The following is a 17,684-nucleotide window of genomic DNA, read 5'->3' as shown; positions in this document are numbered from 1 at the left end:
AGTCTGCAGCGAGACACGATGGAGTTCACACCGGTCTGCCTGCTACTGTGTGAGTACTGAAACGGACTAAAGTGTTTTATATGCTGATGGACTTTTGTGTCTTTTTGGATATGAGGTCACACTGGTTAGTCTTTCATTTGCACTTTGTAGACTTTATTTGATTCTTTGGTAGTTTGTTTGCTGATTGCTTTCTTTCTTTCTTCATCGATTCCTATATTGCTGTCTCTTTTCTTACTTTCTTCATCGCTTTCTTTCGTTCTTTCTTTATTTCTTTCTCCCTCTCTTTGCTTACATCTGTATTTCTTCCCCCCTGTCCTTTCTGTCTTTGTTTCTTCCTCCCTGTCTGCCTTTCCTTCTTTTGTCTTTCTTTCTTTCCTTCTTTCCTTCCCCACTTTCTTCCTCCCATCTTTCTTTCCCTCTTTCTTTCTTACTTCCTTACTTTCCTTCTTTCCTTTACCTTCCCCCTCCCTGAACTTCTTTCCTTCTTTCTTTCTGCCTCCCTGTCTTCCTTTCCCTCTGTCTTTCTTCCCCCTCCAGCCTGTCTTCATGTCAGTCCCGACAGCTCTCAGCTCTTCAGGTACGACTCTGTGTCTCTGAGCTGTTCAGATCGGCTGAACTCCACCGGGTGGAGAGTGAGGAGGAACACGTCGGATGGCGGCGTCAGACTCTGCTCTTCAGGCTGGGGCGTCGCCTCCTCCGTCTCAGCCTGCACCATCAGAAACGCTTACCCATCAGACAGCGGGGTGTACTGGTGCGAGTCCAGAGAGGGGGAAAGGAGCAACTCTGTCAGCATCACTGTCACTGGTACATTACACAATACCAGAGAAAGCTGTGACATTTAAGGTTCTGCAGCCTGTTGCACCAGTTAAACTTAAAGCTGTCTTAGTCTAAATCTCAATGTGGGGCTGCAAAAAACAAGAGTGACCCATCTCCACTAATTTAGACTCCTTAGCTTCACCTTATTTGCCCAAATTAAATTGTTACTGTTGTAGGTATGTTCACTAATCTGTGATAACTCAAAATTTAAGGGTGAAATCTAAACTGTCTCCTAAACAGCAGAGAAAGCTGGACTCACCAACGTTAGATCTTTTCCTCTCTGGTCGCTGTGGTTTCCTTTGGTATAAAGCATCACAGACTGGCTGGATGGTAAATATGAACGTGTGCAGTTTACTGACATCACCTTACAGGATTTCTTAAAATTGCAGTTCAAGCAGTTACCTTTTGCTGCCATTTGGGGCCACCGACATGCAAATTTGCATAGTGTTGCTTTATGTTCAAATTCGAGTTTAGGAATTACTAAAATTTTAATGGTTCTACCAACTGAAGTCTTTTCAGCGGAGGCATAAATTGCAACATTAAACTTACACCTGATGCCAACTAGGTATTAAGTCTTCTGTAAAAGAACTATTAGCAGGCTGTGTCGATTTCATAGATGGGAAAATTTGCTGAAGGACCCACGAAACAAATGCAGCGCAACCAAACTACAATTTTAGCTAGCTAACAATAAAATAAAAATAAAAAAATTCTACCCTCTTAGTGATGGGGGAATTGCATTAGACCTTACTACAACGCTGTTGAAATTAATGTTTAAACCACTTAATGTCTTTATTGTTGTCTATATTATTTACATCTAGTTGTGTACATGGATTTATGTCTGTGGTTGTAGTGGGTATGGAAGACAAACTGCAAATTAAAGCTCTTTAACTGCAACATTGCATCTACAGAATTGTTGTATTGTTATTTTGGTATCTGAGCTTATATTTTTCATAAGACCATGCAGTGATCCTGGAGAGTCCTGTCCGTCCTGTGATAGAGGGAGATGCTGTGACTCTGCGCTGTCAAACCCAGACAACTCCCTCCAACCTCCCAGCAGATTTCTATAAAGATGGCTTCCTCATTGGGACCGGCTCTGCAGGAGAGATGACCATCCACAGTGTTTCTAAATCTGACGAGGGCCTCTACAAGTGTCAAACTCATTTGGGAGAGTCACCTGAGAGCTGGCTGGCTGTCCAAACAAAGTGTGAGAAAAGTATAGTTACTTTATAAATGATAGATTCTGTGAAATATTTGAATATTTTATTGCAATAATATATTATGTATTAACATGTCATTTAAAGGTGATGGTATGGGGGCATCATTTTGAGGCGATATGTATGTACATCCTAGCTAACAACTATGATTGACTGCATTTTTTTGCAGTTTTATTCTTTATTTCATTAGTGCCTTCTATTTTTACAATGTCTACATTTTCACTAGGATTGAAGGATTGCATGTTTGTCCATGGGTGGACAAAATTCTTAGACCCTTGGGATGATGAAACCCTTTGAAGTTTCATCATATGATTTCAAATATGCATGGTCATCAGAAATATGTTTTGTTTTTTCACAAAGTTTAGCCTACTCCTTAGAGAAAAGGTTTTGTTCAAACACCTGCATTTTATTTCTTGACATTATCCACACTGATTTTGTCCAGTTCCTTCATCTTCAACCCCACACCATTAGCATTAATTACCTTAAAATGGTGCCCTGTATCATTGCTGTAACTATGTGTATACACCACCAACCTTTGAAATACCAGTTGCTGGAAGTCCAATCATTTTCTACACTCTAAACACTCATGGATTACTGGGGCTTCTTCTAAGATCCAAAAGGAGGCAGTATGCTCCTATCCCATAAAGGGTTTCTTGAATAAACTATTCATGTGAATGTTGCCAGCTTTTGCATCTTACCTAATTAGCTCAATGGGTAAGAGTTCATTGTATTTCTGTTTGCAGTTTTAGTCCTATCCCCATCTCCAACTCCAACTCCAACTCCAACTTCGTCTCCAGCTCCCCTCCTGTCTCTTCCCAGACTGATGTGTCATCTAGTTGTGGGAATTCCTTACCTGCTGACAACCATCATACTGGGACTCATATACCGAGACAAGAGGAAAAGAGGTAGGAAACTCCTGGAAGTGTCCATACAGCATAATCTTTCACCTGTATAAGTGTACTGTGGTTTGCTGTATGGTAGACAGTTTTTACCAATACATGGGACCCGATGTAGCTGACCCTTGGTAGAATGGAGTTTTAGTAAACATTATCTTTAATCTCAGTGGTTGAACTAAATTTCAATTGGTGGAGTTTTTCTGCCTAAGTAACTTTGACTGAAGAACTGAAGAGAAAAAGGCAAGGTATAGGATGAGCACAAGTTCAGAAACCTTGCTTGGATATTACAGTAAAGGGGGGTGGGTGAGGGTCTCAGGGTTAGGGGTTCTGTTCCTTCTGAGATCACCCATATAATAAATGTGCACTCATGGTAACAACTGTGAGGAGCGTTGGAAAAGACGCATCCTTTTTAACAGAGTATATAGAGACTTTGCAGTGCTGTTACAAGTCGGTGCCATCAGAGGTCCATTGGAAAATTGGGCAGAAATAATGGCAAAATATATAACAATCAGGCTAGAAACAGATAGCTGAAAAAGCTTGTTGTGGTGTGACTGTTGATCCATTCAGTAACGTTAAAAGTGAATATAACGTTGATTTGCTTCCAAATTTCGGTAACAGTTGTATCTTAAGAGTCAGCTGGTTTTTGGCATTGTTAGTTAGCTAACTACCAAGCAGGCTAATTTAGCAAATCAACCAATATTAATATTAACATGCAACTACTAGCCACTAGCTTCTACTAGATACGTTAGCTAGTGTGCTAATCAGATGTGTTAACAAGACAGTGATGATTAGCTGACCAGATACTATGGTTAGCTAGCTAACAAGCTGACATTATCTAAACACTAAATCAATCAGATGGATCAGTGATGATCCCAGTCAAAAACAGCACAGAAATTAGCCATGTCTACTGAATACTTTTGAGACAGCCAAGTCGTCCATTTAGAAACACAATCAGCTGTTCACAACCGCTGTTGCGCAAGAAATAGCAGAGGATCAGAGGATTAGTTATATCACTTGAAAGCCCCTCTTTTGTCATCCATACAGCTGCTTTCATTAACTTGATTCCTCTCTTTCTGCTCACCACCAGCTCAGTCGCATGCGGAGCAAAGAGGCAACAATGATGTCATTATGGAAATAGCTATATAGCACTATGGAACTGCTACCCACTTTTCATGCCTTGCCTGACAAAGGTCTCAGAACCAAAACATTGTAATTCTTCAATAAAATGTTTTGCTTTGCAAGTAGACAGTATGCGGAAGTCTCTTCACATGCACTTTTCAACATGCACATCCCATTGCCAGAAGCTGTCAACCTACAACATAAGCTGCTTTGGGGATCCAATGTCACCACCAGCATTGAGTTGAATTATCCACTGTGTTTGATGGCAGCATGTTCCAACAGTCCAAGACGTGTTAATGGTGTTGATAAGCCAATCCAATTTATGACAAAAACTCAAAAGAAAATGTGCAGAGCAGTTGAAAAACCATATGCTGATGTCTTCTTATGCTAACTGACTAATGAGCTACCCGTGACACCATACTAATTCAATTAAACCCATGGGTCAGTAGGGGAGTGACAGGCACAGCTTTCAAAATAAGAGCATTCTCATAATCTACAAAAATAAATCTATCTCCCACCTATTCATAAATCAAGTGAATGGACCAAGGACATAAACCAACATTTTTGGGCTAAACACAAATTTTATCTACATCTACAAAATGGCTTCCACACATGGGGATGTGAAGGAAGTATTCTGCTTTGATAAATTATGTCCCCCACATTTCTCCCTCTCACTCCTTCTCCTGCAATTTTATAGGAAGAAAATCCTTTCTGGACTTTTCTCCCTGGCTCTTATTTCTTTACTTTACACTTCTCTATCAGACTCGATCATCATTCCATCAGTTCCGAGTTGGTTGCTTGAAATGTTGGTGATACAGAAAATCCACTTTGGATAAGAGAGTCAGCTTAATCACCCTAAAATGCCAATATCATGTAAATGTAAGCTTTATTGTACATTGATACTGATAGAGGAAACATGCTTGTGTGGAATATTTATGCTGTTTTTGTTGTTAGGTGCAAAAAGGAAATGGAGGTTATTACACAAGCTTCTCGCTTAACAGTGTGTGTATGTTTGTGGTTTGGGGTATGAAGTTTTTTTCATCGTGCAAGGGGACAAGGTGAGGTGTGAATTTTTTGTCTCAAACATCCGTTTTTTTCCATTTGACATTTGCACTTGTGAGAAAATAAGTAAAACAAAAAAGATTTTTAAATGTGTCGATGAACCTTTTGTGTTGAAATGTGGAATTGCACTTTTCCTACTTTCCTATATTCTTAAAGTTGTATTGTTTTGTTTTCTGTCCATTTGTCTTTTAGTATTTTATTCTTTTGTACATTTTATTGTTCCCATTTTTATGTATTGTTACACTATATGAATGTGAATTACAGAGAGGAAGTGCACAAACATTTCAGCATTCAGCATCACTGAATTACTAAATCAAACAGTTGTTTTACTATAGGTTGAAATATTGAAGTAGGTCGGTTGTGATACACCAGGCTGTTGTGGTAATGAAACTAGGTGACAGGCAATTCTCAGAAGCGGAAATAAAGAGGGGACATAACAAACCCACAACGGCCCAACAGTAGTACTGCAAAAATATCCAGCTCAACAAATTGATGATGCTGTAAAACAAGACTCTTTTTTAAGCAAGTTTAACTGCATTGGAAACGGATGAAATAATCTCATCGCTTTCAGGTTTTCTCAATGTTATGATAGATAGATAGAAAACTTTATTGATCGCAGAAGGGAAATTGAGTCGTCATAGCAGCCAAGACACACAGATGACAAAATACATTAAAACACAACAGATAAGAACACAAGAGGCTATGATGGCTAAAAAGCAAATGACTAAGACTGAATATAACATTTAATAACATTTTTGTTTTGTTTTGTTTTTGCAGTATGGTTGGAAACTCTTGTGGTTTGGTTGCTGAGAGAAGGTCTTCTCTGTTGTTTTTTCTGTTTTACACTGGCACAACACATAGACCTCAAATGTTAATTCAATGTAAATAGAATTTTCTATGGTATCTATACTTTTCTGGGCATATAATGGGATATTGGGGCCATGTGCATAAACTACAATTAATTTCTCCAATTTCCCAGGCTATAAGTTCCCAGGCTATGATGCATTTATGAGCCTGCTGAACTAAGAGCTTGTATTTATGAATTGTTGGGGATATATGTGGCTGATAAGCAAAATATGCCTGATGTTCTGCAGAATGATGTTTTATGTAAGGACACAGTGTTTGTGTTTATATTCTGCCGTCAGGTCTCTACAGGAAATACTCTCTCTAGGTGACAGCATGGCATAACTGGCTAAGTCTGAACTTCATTTGTCATGCGCGTTTACAAGCAGTTCAGGATTATGTTGTGGTGTGAAGATGAAAATTCTCTCAAGCTAGGAAAAGGAGGAAAGAAAGGAGGAAGCATTTCTAAGGTAACAGGAAAGCACCCCATGACTTCTGACTTGAGGCGAGTGGAGTTATGAGTTGTGCCGGAGCCAGCCAGCAGAGGGCAACAGAGAGACTCTCTCTCTCCTGCCTATTCTGCATTGGCTTCAAAATTTCACCAGTGATTTTGGACATTTGGGCTGGAGCAGAAACTTCCTCTACCTACGTCCTGGTCAGTCTGGGGTGCGGGAGATTCTGGATCCCTGAATCCCTCTGCGGAAAAAGTGCCATGGGTTTCTGCAGGGGCATAGCTTAGCTAGGAATTATGGGCCCTAAGACTCCATGATTTCTTTTTCTTTTTTAAGGCATTGGCTGATGTGTGGAAAACATGGAAACTAGACAGACGAATGAGAACAGAGGATCTACCATTTGAAAAAACATACTCTAATGATTGGTGGCTCAAAATTAAAAATGGAAGAAGGGTAAGTCCTTGGTTGACAAAATGTTAACACTTTTACAGACTAGATCCTGAAGATTTCAGATATATTAAATGATAATTGTTGGGCAATGTTTGTTTTTTTCCAAAATAGAAATATATAGCACCACCTCTGTAAGGGAGGAGACATACACACACACACACACACACACAAACACAATGTATTCAATTCTTAAAGTTTAAGAATGCTTAAAGCTTAAAAACTATAAAATATATTTATATATTATATATATTTTTCAGAAAAGTAGACAATGCTCAACGATGCTTATATATGCATAAGCACAAACAAGAGCATCAGCAAGAGCTGGATAAACTAATAATTGTCATTAATTAAAAAACATAATTAAGAATGTGACCCATAAAAATGTGTGAAAAACGGAAGAAGACGGTGAAAATGACACTTAAAAGCAACACTGTCATAATATTTACCATGTCAGTCTGGTGTCAGAGCCTGCAATTTCATTTCACTAAATTTACAACATGACCCACAGCTTCACATTCATGAGAAAATAAATTCTGATTGGGTAAAACTGGATACAGAAAAGAAAATAATCAGAATCACTATTGTTGTTCAGTGCAATTAATTTACTGGAATATGTCTCGGTGGCATTCTTATATTCATCCTTAAAACACACTAAGATCAAGCGCATGATTACAGACAATAAAAAATGCTTTTATCATTGACGAAATAACCAAGACAACTGTTCTGGAAGTGAAAAAATGAAAATATAAAAAAATTTATTAAATGGGTACTTCCTCTTGAAACAAAAAAAATCCAACATGTTTCATCAGGCCGTGCATTAATCACAGAGTTAATGCAACAACAAAAAAAAAAGTGCAAAAAAAACAGCCACATAAATAGACTCTGGTAACACATAATTATGGCCCAATTAAATATTGCCACCTATAAGACTAGGTGAAAGGTCATAAGATCTAATAAAGAAGTTTTAATCCATCTAAACACAAAACACAACACAGAATAATAAGCGAAAAAACAAAAAAGACAAAATGTAGAGTATCAAATAAAATTCACAAGATAAACCCAAAGCAGGATAAAACCCATTTCACATTTATAGGAATGGGGTCAAAGTCCTCAGTGATACCTGAGTATTGAGTACAATTCAGTTAAAAGTTTAATTTTACAATTTATTATTAGTTTATTAAAAAATATAAAAAATACTTTGTAGTGTTCACAGTGTCAGTGTGATGTCACAGTCTGCAAACTAACCAGATCCCACAGCCTTGATAGTCACTTAAAAACACATTAGTGCCATGAAACAAGAAACAATAGACACCCATTTTGTAATTGTTTTCACGGTGCGCCATCCTGGACGAATGGGAAAATGTTTTGAATAACAGAATGCTCGTGATTCCTCATTTCATGTGTGTGACACACATCTTTTTCCCATCGTGTCGTATGAACAGCTTCCTAACTGGATTTCATCTGCTGGTTAAGTCAGGTTTACAGGGAGTTACAATAACCAAGGAGGGCCAAAATAAAAGCATGGATCACAGTTTTCAGGTGATTAAAAGACAAAAAAAGGTTTTTAGCACTAACAGTTGTAGGCCCAATAATAACAGCATCAGGGCTGTAGTTAAGACCACTTTAGTGGAGTCCAAGTCAGTTTGGAGACCAGTTCCAGTCGAGTCCAATACAGGAAAGAGTACCGAAGAGGTAAAGACCGAGTCACCGAGTTATGTAAGTGTTAAAAAGTAGAATCAACATCCAAAATAGGCTTGGGACTGAGACAAATCCAAAACATCAAGAAAGTGGTTTTGAGCCCAGACTTGGACCGAGACTGGACTCAAATGCCGCTTTTCCACTGCATAGTACCGGCTCAACTCGCCTCGCCTCAACTCGCTTTTGGTAGTACCAATTTGGTTTTCCACTGCAGATAGTACCCCCTCAATGTGCCCCACCCCCCAAAATGGTCGTCATAGCGACGCTGCGACGCTGCATGTAACGCGACACACAGCTACAATGGAGGATATCGAAGCGATGGTGTTCTTGATTCTCGGCATGTGGCTGTTAGTCACAGCAAGGAGACAGATTTTATTTCAGAAGAGGCTGAAGGCAGCGAGACAGCAGACTGCTCTCTGGCTGCTCAAGGCGACGCAACAGGGTAAGCTAGCCTGGTAGCTAACGTTAGCATATACGTCCCATGTCGCGATGACGATTCTCTGACCAATCAGTGGTCTGCAGTGTTTTCACGTCATTTTTTGGTATCGCCTCAGTTCGCTTGGAACCTCGACGGATGTGCTATGAAACAAAGTACCAGGTACTAGATACTAGGTAGTACTAGGTAATATGGTACCTGGTACCTGGTACTTGGCCAGTGGAAAACCAAAAAAGGCGAGTAGAGTCGAGTCGAGCCGGTACCATGCAGTGGAAAAGCGCCAAAATACTGCAGCTCTGCTTCAGACTTGTCCTTATTCCACTGAAAGAGGTAAGAAACGTCCAGCTCTGAATATCCCGTCATGCAACACGGCCAACTGCTTCAGTATGTGAGAACGCGATTGGCCATGGACTGACAGTGTTGGCCAAAACTTCAGCTGCAGCCAACCGACAGACGAGGAACAGTGGCTGGACGTTTCTCTGGTGATGAAAAATAACTAGACTTCTGGCGACTCGTTTGTCAAGTTGCTTGCAGCGGGAGTCTCAGATGCTTGTGGCGCCAGATTTTCCATCTCATGCGAGTCAACCGCAACTCCGCTTCTTTCCGCTTGCTGTTTGCTTTCTGTGAGAACATAGAAAACAGTTTATGTTATACTGAGTTTACATTGTCGAAGGGACTGAGGAAGTGGGAATAGCGCAAACATGTTTCAATATATTTCAACAATACAGTAAATGGGATGATAAGGGGTTAAATGTTAATAATAAAAGGTTGGGGAGCAGAAATCTGTGACTTACGACGTCTCTTCACAGCCCGTAGGCCTACTACTCCTCCAACAAGCAGGACGCCAAAGACAACGACAACGGCAACGACAATGCCAGCGATTTTGCCAGCGTCAATTTTTTCACCATCTGAAAGAATATAAAAAAGATGTTTAGGTTGGGCTCAAGGTGCTTCACTGCAGGTTTGTTTCCAAGATAATGATTTAAGAAAAGGTGCAATGATTGCTATTAAAAGGAAGTTAAATTCCTATCGTTGTGAGAACTTGGCTATGAATCTTCACACCTTAGCCGCACATGTCCAAACAACTCCCACAATCCCCTTCATGTATTCAGAAAGAATGAAAGATCAAATGCTTCAGGGGACTGTAACGAATGTGTAGCCTACTTCTGTTTTCTAGAGAACAGCTAAAAGGATATTTACCAGGTTCTTCGGACTTGCCTCGCTTCTGCGTCCCGTTGCCTTCTGTTACTTTTAGGGCTGTTTAAAATGACATAAACAAAAGTGTTCAATTCGGCTAAATCCACACACACAGACTATCATTGAAGGGTTTCATTCCAAAACACGATATATCCATTCTGGGGAACGAATGGTATCCAAATTTTTTTTCAAAAATGCAGATGAATGCATTTGAGGAATTCTATTCAAAATGCTCTATATCCATTTTGTCATCTCCTGAAGTTCATCATTAAATACCTCTAGAATTAAGTTTGTAAAAGTGTTATCACTTTGTCAAACAAGGACTTATGTGAGCTACAATTCTTAAAAACAATGCTGTCAATCATTTTGCAAGAGCCAGTGTTTATCAAATGGTGGATATCTCATTTTGGAACGAAACTCGTAATTTTCTAAGATGCCCCCATTTGGAAAGCAAGAGATTTAAGATGACTAATAACTTCAGTGCGGCTCCACAGTGAATTTTATGGCCAGCAATCATTTCTGACAGAGTAGGAGACAAATTTTTCAAATGGTGCAAAACATTCTTTAGCTACACATACAAAAAAATGGAATTTAGTGTACAGCAGCAGCAAAAAGGCCAGATCTGTGTCGGAAGGGTTACAAATTTGACTTTTTTTGTTGAAGTGCAAATCCAGCCATATCATTTCACTGTGACTTCAATTCTGGAAAATGTGAACCACAGGATTAGCTTCACTGTGCTTACCAACAGTCAGGTTAACAAACCATTTCTTGTCTCTCCAGTCTGGAACAAAGCATGTGTATTCTCCTTCATCAGACCGCTGCACGCTGGAGAGTTTCAGTGAAATGTTTCCTTTGGTCATTTCCTCACGGAAGAGAGATGTTCTGTTTTTGAATTGCTTGTGCTGATCATCAGAGCTGTATACTCCGTGTCGATAAACGTGGACAGTGTGGCTTTTATTGAACTTCCACTCCACCGTCAGTTTCGTCCCATCTAACGGGGGCTCCAGGTGACATGGCAGAGTGACGTCATCACCGACTGCTGCCTGTATTGGCTCAAGTGAACCAATCGCCTCTGACTTTTCTGGAGAAACAAATATTACATTTAGACCCAATAAAGCCTCTGTAGTCGTCACTCATCTGTAACAAAGTACAAAAAAGACAACCTGCTTTTTAAATACTTCTTGAATTACGGAGTTGAGGAATCTGTGGTTTTGAATTGAGTGGTTCGGCAACTGAATATCAGCCATTAAATATCAGACAGGATCTCTCCCATCATCCCCCAGTCATTCACACACTCAACATACAGGTTTAGCATTGTGGTTTGTTGTTTGTTCATCCTTTTGCCAGGAGACAACAAGTTGTGGTTGGTTAAATTAAAGAACACAATAAAGAGACTTGCATATTTTCTTACGACCAGGAAGAGTCAAGCTTGTCAAGATATTCCTACTTATTTTAGATGCAGCCTGTGAAGTTTGGCATATTTAATGATGTGTACACAAAATATAGCTAAATAATATACATACAAAGGTGTAACAACACAATGTGAGTAGGCCTACAGACTGTTACATTTGGGTTGGTCCACCTCTGTACCTTTGAACATTAGGTGGTTGGGAATTAAGTACTATCACAATATTATCGTGTACTTTTCATTAATACACAGATTAACACTAGAAAGCACCATCAACTGACTTTAAAATTGAAATGTTTCAGTTTATAAAATGTCCCTCCCTGATTTTTAATGGGTTACTGAAACCAGCGGCCATATTCTCAAAGAGTTTAGTCCTAGTGTTGCGGGTCCAGACCTTTGAATCTGCCCACTCCACCGAGTTGAGTTGACAATTCTGTCTGATATCAGGCAAGTCCTAGTGGTGGAATTCTAAGAAAATTAGAATTATGACGTTTTCTAAGAATTTCCCCCTTGTGAATAACATTAAATAATCAAAGTTAAGCCATTCACAAAGCATCATTGTCCTTGACTGAGACTTGGCAGGAAATTAAGGAAGTTATGAGGAGTGTTCCTCTGACAGTATCTTCACAGTGTTTGTCACTGCGGCCCCAGTGTTGTTAGATTTTCAAAATGAGCAGAGGAGGCAGATAACGTTATATTAATTATATTCACCCTAGCTCCACTTGTTAGCTTTCCCTTAGAGCCACAAAACCCACTCGCCTTTCTTGATACCTTACGGCCGAGTGTTATGGGTTTTAACTTATAACTATAGCTTTTAAGTTTGTTATCTGGCGGTGAAAATAGGCGTAAATGTCAAAATAAAAAATCAAGATAATTCAGAAGGACAGAATTTCGACATAATCTCCATGCCATGTGCTTCATTCATTGTTAAAAAAAAAAAAAAAAAGGAGGAAGTTGTAGAAAGCTCTACAAAGTTACAAAAAGTTCTTGACAAATGAATGACCTATTAGTAAGTGGTAAGCAAATGGACATCAGTCATGTCGGTGTAGAAGCAAGTCCGTTATTATATAGCCTAGTAAGTTAATTATAATTAGGCCTACATGTCTCCTGAATTGCGTAGTAATGACTGGAAATAAGTAATATGTAAAGCAGATGTAATAATCAGTTAGAGCAGGGATTCTCAACCTTTTTCATATCAAGGACCCCTAGTTTAGTCCAAATTAGAGCCACAGACCTCCATTTTTATTGTCAGATATGATTTTGTTCAGAATCCCATGACTATCTGTATTGTAGGTAGAGAGATAACAGTGAAACTATGATCTGTATCTGGTGGCAATACATCGCCCTCATCCTCCTTCCTGCTAGATGGCCTGATCCAGGAAGAGAGCTGCTCCCCTGGGCTGCCTGCTGTAGACCCCTTTCTTTCTGTTTTCTTAGCCTGTCCTTTTTTGGCATTATGCTGCAATTGGTAAATGAGCAAAATCAATGTTGTGCATGATAATTAAGGGTTAATCTCCCAAAAATAGACCAACACGATATGATGTTTATTTGGGTAAGACTGTTTGGTGACAGAGTCGATGCATTATAACAGTAAGTCTCACCAGACTGTAACTGTCAGTGGCCCAACTTCAAGTACCCTACCACATAGCTACTTTTTCTGCAGACAAATTTTAATGGGCTATTTGTCATTTGGCAATGTTTTAATAATATTTAAGGTAAATACATGATTACTGCAAGTGTTGTAATGTAGACCTAACTTATATAAGGTTAGTACAAAATACTAATATTCAGCTAATATTCAGCTGTCTGATTTAGAATCGCCAAAACCACTTTGTGTCGGCTAGTTCAAATAAACTGTGGGCCTATAATAAGATTTCAATACAATTGGATGGTTAAACTTTCAAATCTGAGCTTGTAAAGGCCCTGGACTATTGTAGTGAAATGACAATAAGTTGGCTTGCCTACAACTACCAGTAAATTGTGTGTCACAGGAGTAAGAATCGATAATTTACCTTAAAGCTTTTGCTAATCAGTATGAACACGTAGGCTACAGTAGACGAATCATATATTTGCACATTTTCTTGTGACGGTTGACAGGTCAGCTAACGTTTCTGATATCCAAATATGATTGCATAGGCTATTAACCACGTAATGCATATTTATTTGTTTCAGTTGCCTGATAAAGCAACTAGCCTACCGGAGTTGACTCGTTTTCATTGACGACGCTATTTTACGCCAGACTATAGCTTGCTTGTTGTTAAGCTTAATGGTGGGGTATTGCCTAAATTAGGCTGGCTGTATTGAGATGTTTTAATAGTGGTTTAACTTCACAACAGTGACAAACAATGCCGAGGCTTAGGGCAAACACTATCGTTACCTGGCTGTGACCAATGAAGGCAGGTCAGGGAGACGTGGATGCTGCTCCGCAGAGCGCTCGGTTTGCGTGCGTTAACTGGTGGCTGTGACAAGGGAAGTGGAAGAGGGAGGGGCAGGGGCTCGTGCGGTCTCGCAGACTTGCAGAATTAGAACTCAAATGCAGTTGTCGGGCATTACAACACGCTTTTAATTGAGAATTGAGTCAGAGGCCAAAAGGGCCAATGTTTGAGTACCACCTGGGGTCTATCTACACAGGCTAAGTTTGCCCTTGATTCTTGATTTCTTATTAGGCTGCAGCCCAGCTCCCATGACATGATGTGTGTTTCTGTGTTCAAGGTAACAAGGCTGTCTGGAACAAAATGATGCAAATAAGGGCCCATATTTACCTATCCATGTTTCTATTATTCAAACATAGTTCCTCATGCAAATATGGGGGAAGTAATAGAGGGGTGTTAAGAAAAGCAAGACACAAAGAGGACATCATAGCTCACTGGTGGCAAGCCACCTGACTGAAAGGTCATGGGTTTAAGTCCAGCATGGCCTTTGTTGCATTTCATCCACAATCTACTGACATGCACAGGTGCTTTCAACAGTAGATGTGATATAGGCATTGTTCAGAGGAAAGGTTTCCTCTGCTCAGTTGTTCATAGAAGAGAGATGTTCTTCCTTTGAACTGCTCCATCTGATCATCAAGATAGTCCTTTCCATATCGACAACTGTGGACAATGCTTTTCATGCTACCTCTGCTCCACTCCACTGTCCTAGTCGTCACATCTAACTGTGGCTCCAGGTGACACAGCAGAATGACGTCATTGCCAACTTCTGCCTCAATTGGAGATGAACAAATCACCTTAAACCGTTTATCTGTAACAGCGTACAAAAAGGACAACCTACTTAAAACATTTAAATACTTTCTTGCATACAGAGTTGAAGAATCTGTTTTTTTTTTAATTCAGTAATGCTGCAATTGATTATCAGGTGAATATCAGCCATTAAATATCAGCCAGGATCTCATCCTCTCCCATCATCATCATCATCAGTCATTCACACGCTCAAGATACAGGTTTAGCATCCTGGTTTGTCTATGTTTATCCTGTTGCCAGTAGACAGAAGCAAGGTTTTTGTTGGGTAAATTAAAAGACCCAAAGAGACTCATATTCTCTTATGACAAGGAAAAATAAAGCTTATCAAGATATTCCTACTTATTTTAGATGAATCCTGTGAAATTAGGCCCGTTAAATGATTTGCACACAAAATTTACACACAAAGTGCATAGGGGTGTGACAACACAATGTCAATAGGCCTACAAACAATTTAATTTGTACACTTTGTAGTTACATTATTTTAGTCCATCTTCTAATTATTATTCCAGTTAACAGTAGACAGGCCAAGCATCATCAACTGACTACTGTTTTGAATTTTAAAATTGAAATGTTTCAGTGCATAAAATGTCCCTCCATGATGTTTTAATTTGTTTCTGTAGAGTAGCAGTATTCACAAAGCTTCCTACTAAGAGTTTAGTCCTAGTGATGAAATTCTAAGAAAATTCTTAGAATTATAATGTTTTCTAAGTATTTCCCTTTGGAAATAACATTAAATCCCAGTAAAGTTAAGATTAAAGAGAGTACCTAGGCTATCTGAGAGTAAACAAGTTCTAAAGTGTTGTAAGTTCTTAATGTTACTGGCTGCTGCAGCCTAGCCTGGTGTCCAGACCCTATGAATCGTCGTCTTCAGCACTCTTCGAATTTGCATGGCGAGTCATTAGGTTATGATTCATCATTCATTATTCATTCATCACCCTAATCATGGATGGATTACTGAAGGGGCCAACCAGGCACAGGCCCAGGGGCCCAAGAGCTCAGGGGGGCCCCTGAGCCAGAGCCTGATAAAATGATGATGCTGTCACTAACTTTACATTTACTGCCTTGCAGTCAAAGGGCTTAGTCATTTATATCAACACCAAAGCCCCAAAATTCGCCCTATAATAACCTAAACATTAGTTTTGAAGGTGTCAACATGGCTCTGTCACAGTGAGTATTCCCCTCAGTTTATCTATAGCGCTTTAGCAGTAAAGCTCTGCATTATTGTCCAAAGGCCTCAAATGTGAAGTCATAAGACCCCAAAATGTTGTTTTCCACTCCTGATCTGTCAGAATAGGACCCACTGACTCATATACCATGCAGTTACTGTGTGGCCATACAGTAGATTTTGGGACACTGCAGGCAATCAAAGGCATTTTGCACTTTAAAATATGTTTTTTAGGCCTAGAATAATATGTGTTTGCAACAAGTTTTCTCTCCCATAAGTGCAATAACAAAAAAAGATAATAGGCATAGTAATATTATATTACTATGCCATTATATAGGAACATTTCCTGTTGCCATATATGTCTCTCACTCTTTAAAAAATGTCAAAAAAAGAAAGCTCTAGAAGGTTCTACACATTTTGTGACGATTAAATTACCTGCTAAAGATGAATCAAGCAAGAAATACTAAAATAACATAGTGAGGAAATTACAGTTTTTCTCAGTCACTTTGGTACATTTCTCAGATCAGAATTGAAATTCTCAAAAGTACTTGTTCAGCCTCCACATCATCTAGTCACTTGTGCACATCATAAAACCAATTTCTCCTTCTTTTGAACAAATTGCAAATGCTTTGGCACATTCATGCAAATGATTATGTACAATTGTCTGCCCTTTCCTACATTATCAATTGCTTATGTCATGTTGATCAAAATGTATTATACTGGTTGTCTGTTGAATAGTCTTACTCCCCAAAACATCTAGGCATTAGTTCATTGCATAAGCCATTACATGCAAAATGGTTGAACCAGTTGTCATAATCTGTCAAGCATATTTTCTATACATTTCTATTAGACTTTTTTTTATAAATGTGTCCTGAATTGATGAATTGGTCTCAGGTGAATCTTGACTTGATTCTCACTGATGAAGGGGAATGTGTGAAGCGTTAGATCGACCAATGATCAACCAGTTCTCTAAAATAGCTCAGAGGTGCATCTCATGAACCTTCAGTTGGTGAGTATATACAGACAGAGCACAACACAGTGTTACAAGACAGGAACGTTAGGTATAGAAAGACTGCACTGTAATTCCCCATTCAGTGCTGCATGTACAGTTCTGCCTAAGGGTGTTTCCTATGTTTACATTTCTAATTTTGTATTTTTTTCCTTTGTGCTGTGCAGTGCTGTAAAACAGTTGTGTCTTTTTCTTTTATGTATCGCAATGACATGGTTTGTCAACAAATTACAGTACAAACAGTAAAAGCGTAAATGTGAATCTTGTCCAGTCTCTTGCGATCAATCTCCCACATACACTAAGGTGTAACTTACAATTTACAATAATTGTCTTCAAAACTTTAGCCATAGTTTACATCAGAACATCCCTCCAGAGTACACTGTTATATTGACAACATGACTAAGCAATTTGACTGTCTTATCCGTACACAATGACACAAGGACTTGTCATTCTGATGCACTGACATGTTCATTGACACACATATTTACTTTTGAGAGATGAACTAAGGATTTTGAGCAAGAGACTGGCTTTTGCAGGTAATCCATGGTGTTTTGCTATTTGTACGAATTGTTTTGAGAAATGCACTTACTGTTTTGCAAATGTCGAGGATGATTCGAGAAATGTACCAAAGCGACTGAGAAAAACTGTAATATCAGCCATTTCAATGTGGAAGCAACTCC

The 17,684-nt window shown here is 39.1% G+C and overlaps 1 protein-coding gene across 3 annotated transcripts; it reads left to right on the top strand.

Annotated features, from left to right (window-relative positions):
- Position 1: 1 nt before the first annotated feature.
- LOC139647841 (low affinity immunoglobulin gamma Fc region receptor II-like) lies at positions 2-4,256 on the top strand. Of its 3 annotated transcripts, none has more exons than XR_011695552.1 (5): positions 2-49; positions 538-804; positions 1,772-2,029; positions 2,850-2,935; positions 4,014-4,040. XR_011695552.1 is itself a non-coding variant. In XM_071523822.1 (5 exons), exons 1-5 carry the CDS (start codon positions 19-21, stop codon positions 4,070-4,072), a joined length of 714 nt encoding a protein of 237 aa, XP_071379923.1. In that variant the 5' UTR covers positions 2-18; the 3' UTR covers positions 4,073-4,256. The 3 variants fall into 3 exon arrangements, 2 of the variants coding, with proteins under 2 accessions (XP_071379923.1, XP_071379922.1); XM_071523822.1 differs by having other exon boundaries at positions 1,772-2,020; positions 2,828-2,935; positions 4,014-4,256; XM_071523821.1 differs by having other exon boundaries at positions 1,772-2,020; positions 2,774-2,935; positions 4,014-4,256.
- Positions 4,257-17,684: the final 13,428 nt, after the last annotated feature.

Source organism: Centroberyx affinis, unplaced genomic scaffold, assembly GCF_046629955.1.
Source record: "Centroberyx affinis isolate AG114_WGS23_722 - 3 ecotype Tasmania unplaced genomic scaffold, CSIRO-AGI_Caff_v1 ptg001123l_1, whole genome shotgun sequence".
Classification (NCBI taxonomy): Eukaryota; Metazoa; Chordata; class Actinopteri; order Beryciformes; family Berycidae; genus Centroberyx; species Centroberyx affinis.
Note: the sequence above shows the minus strand (reverse complement) of the source record. Positions and strands in the feature narration are given on the sequence as shown.

Coding starts and splice junctions, on each gene's coding strand:
- LOC139647841 (XM_071523821.1), top strand. CDS start 19: ATGGAGTTCACACCGGTCTGCCTGCTACTGT. Junction 805..1,771: donor TGTCAGCATCACTGTCACTG/GTACATTACACA, acceptor ATTTTTCATAAG/ACCATGCAGTGATCCTGGAG. Junction 2,021..2,773: donor GCTGGCTGTCCAAACAAAGT/GTGAGAAAAGTA, acceptor TTCTGTTTGCAG/TTTTAGTCCTATCCCCATCT.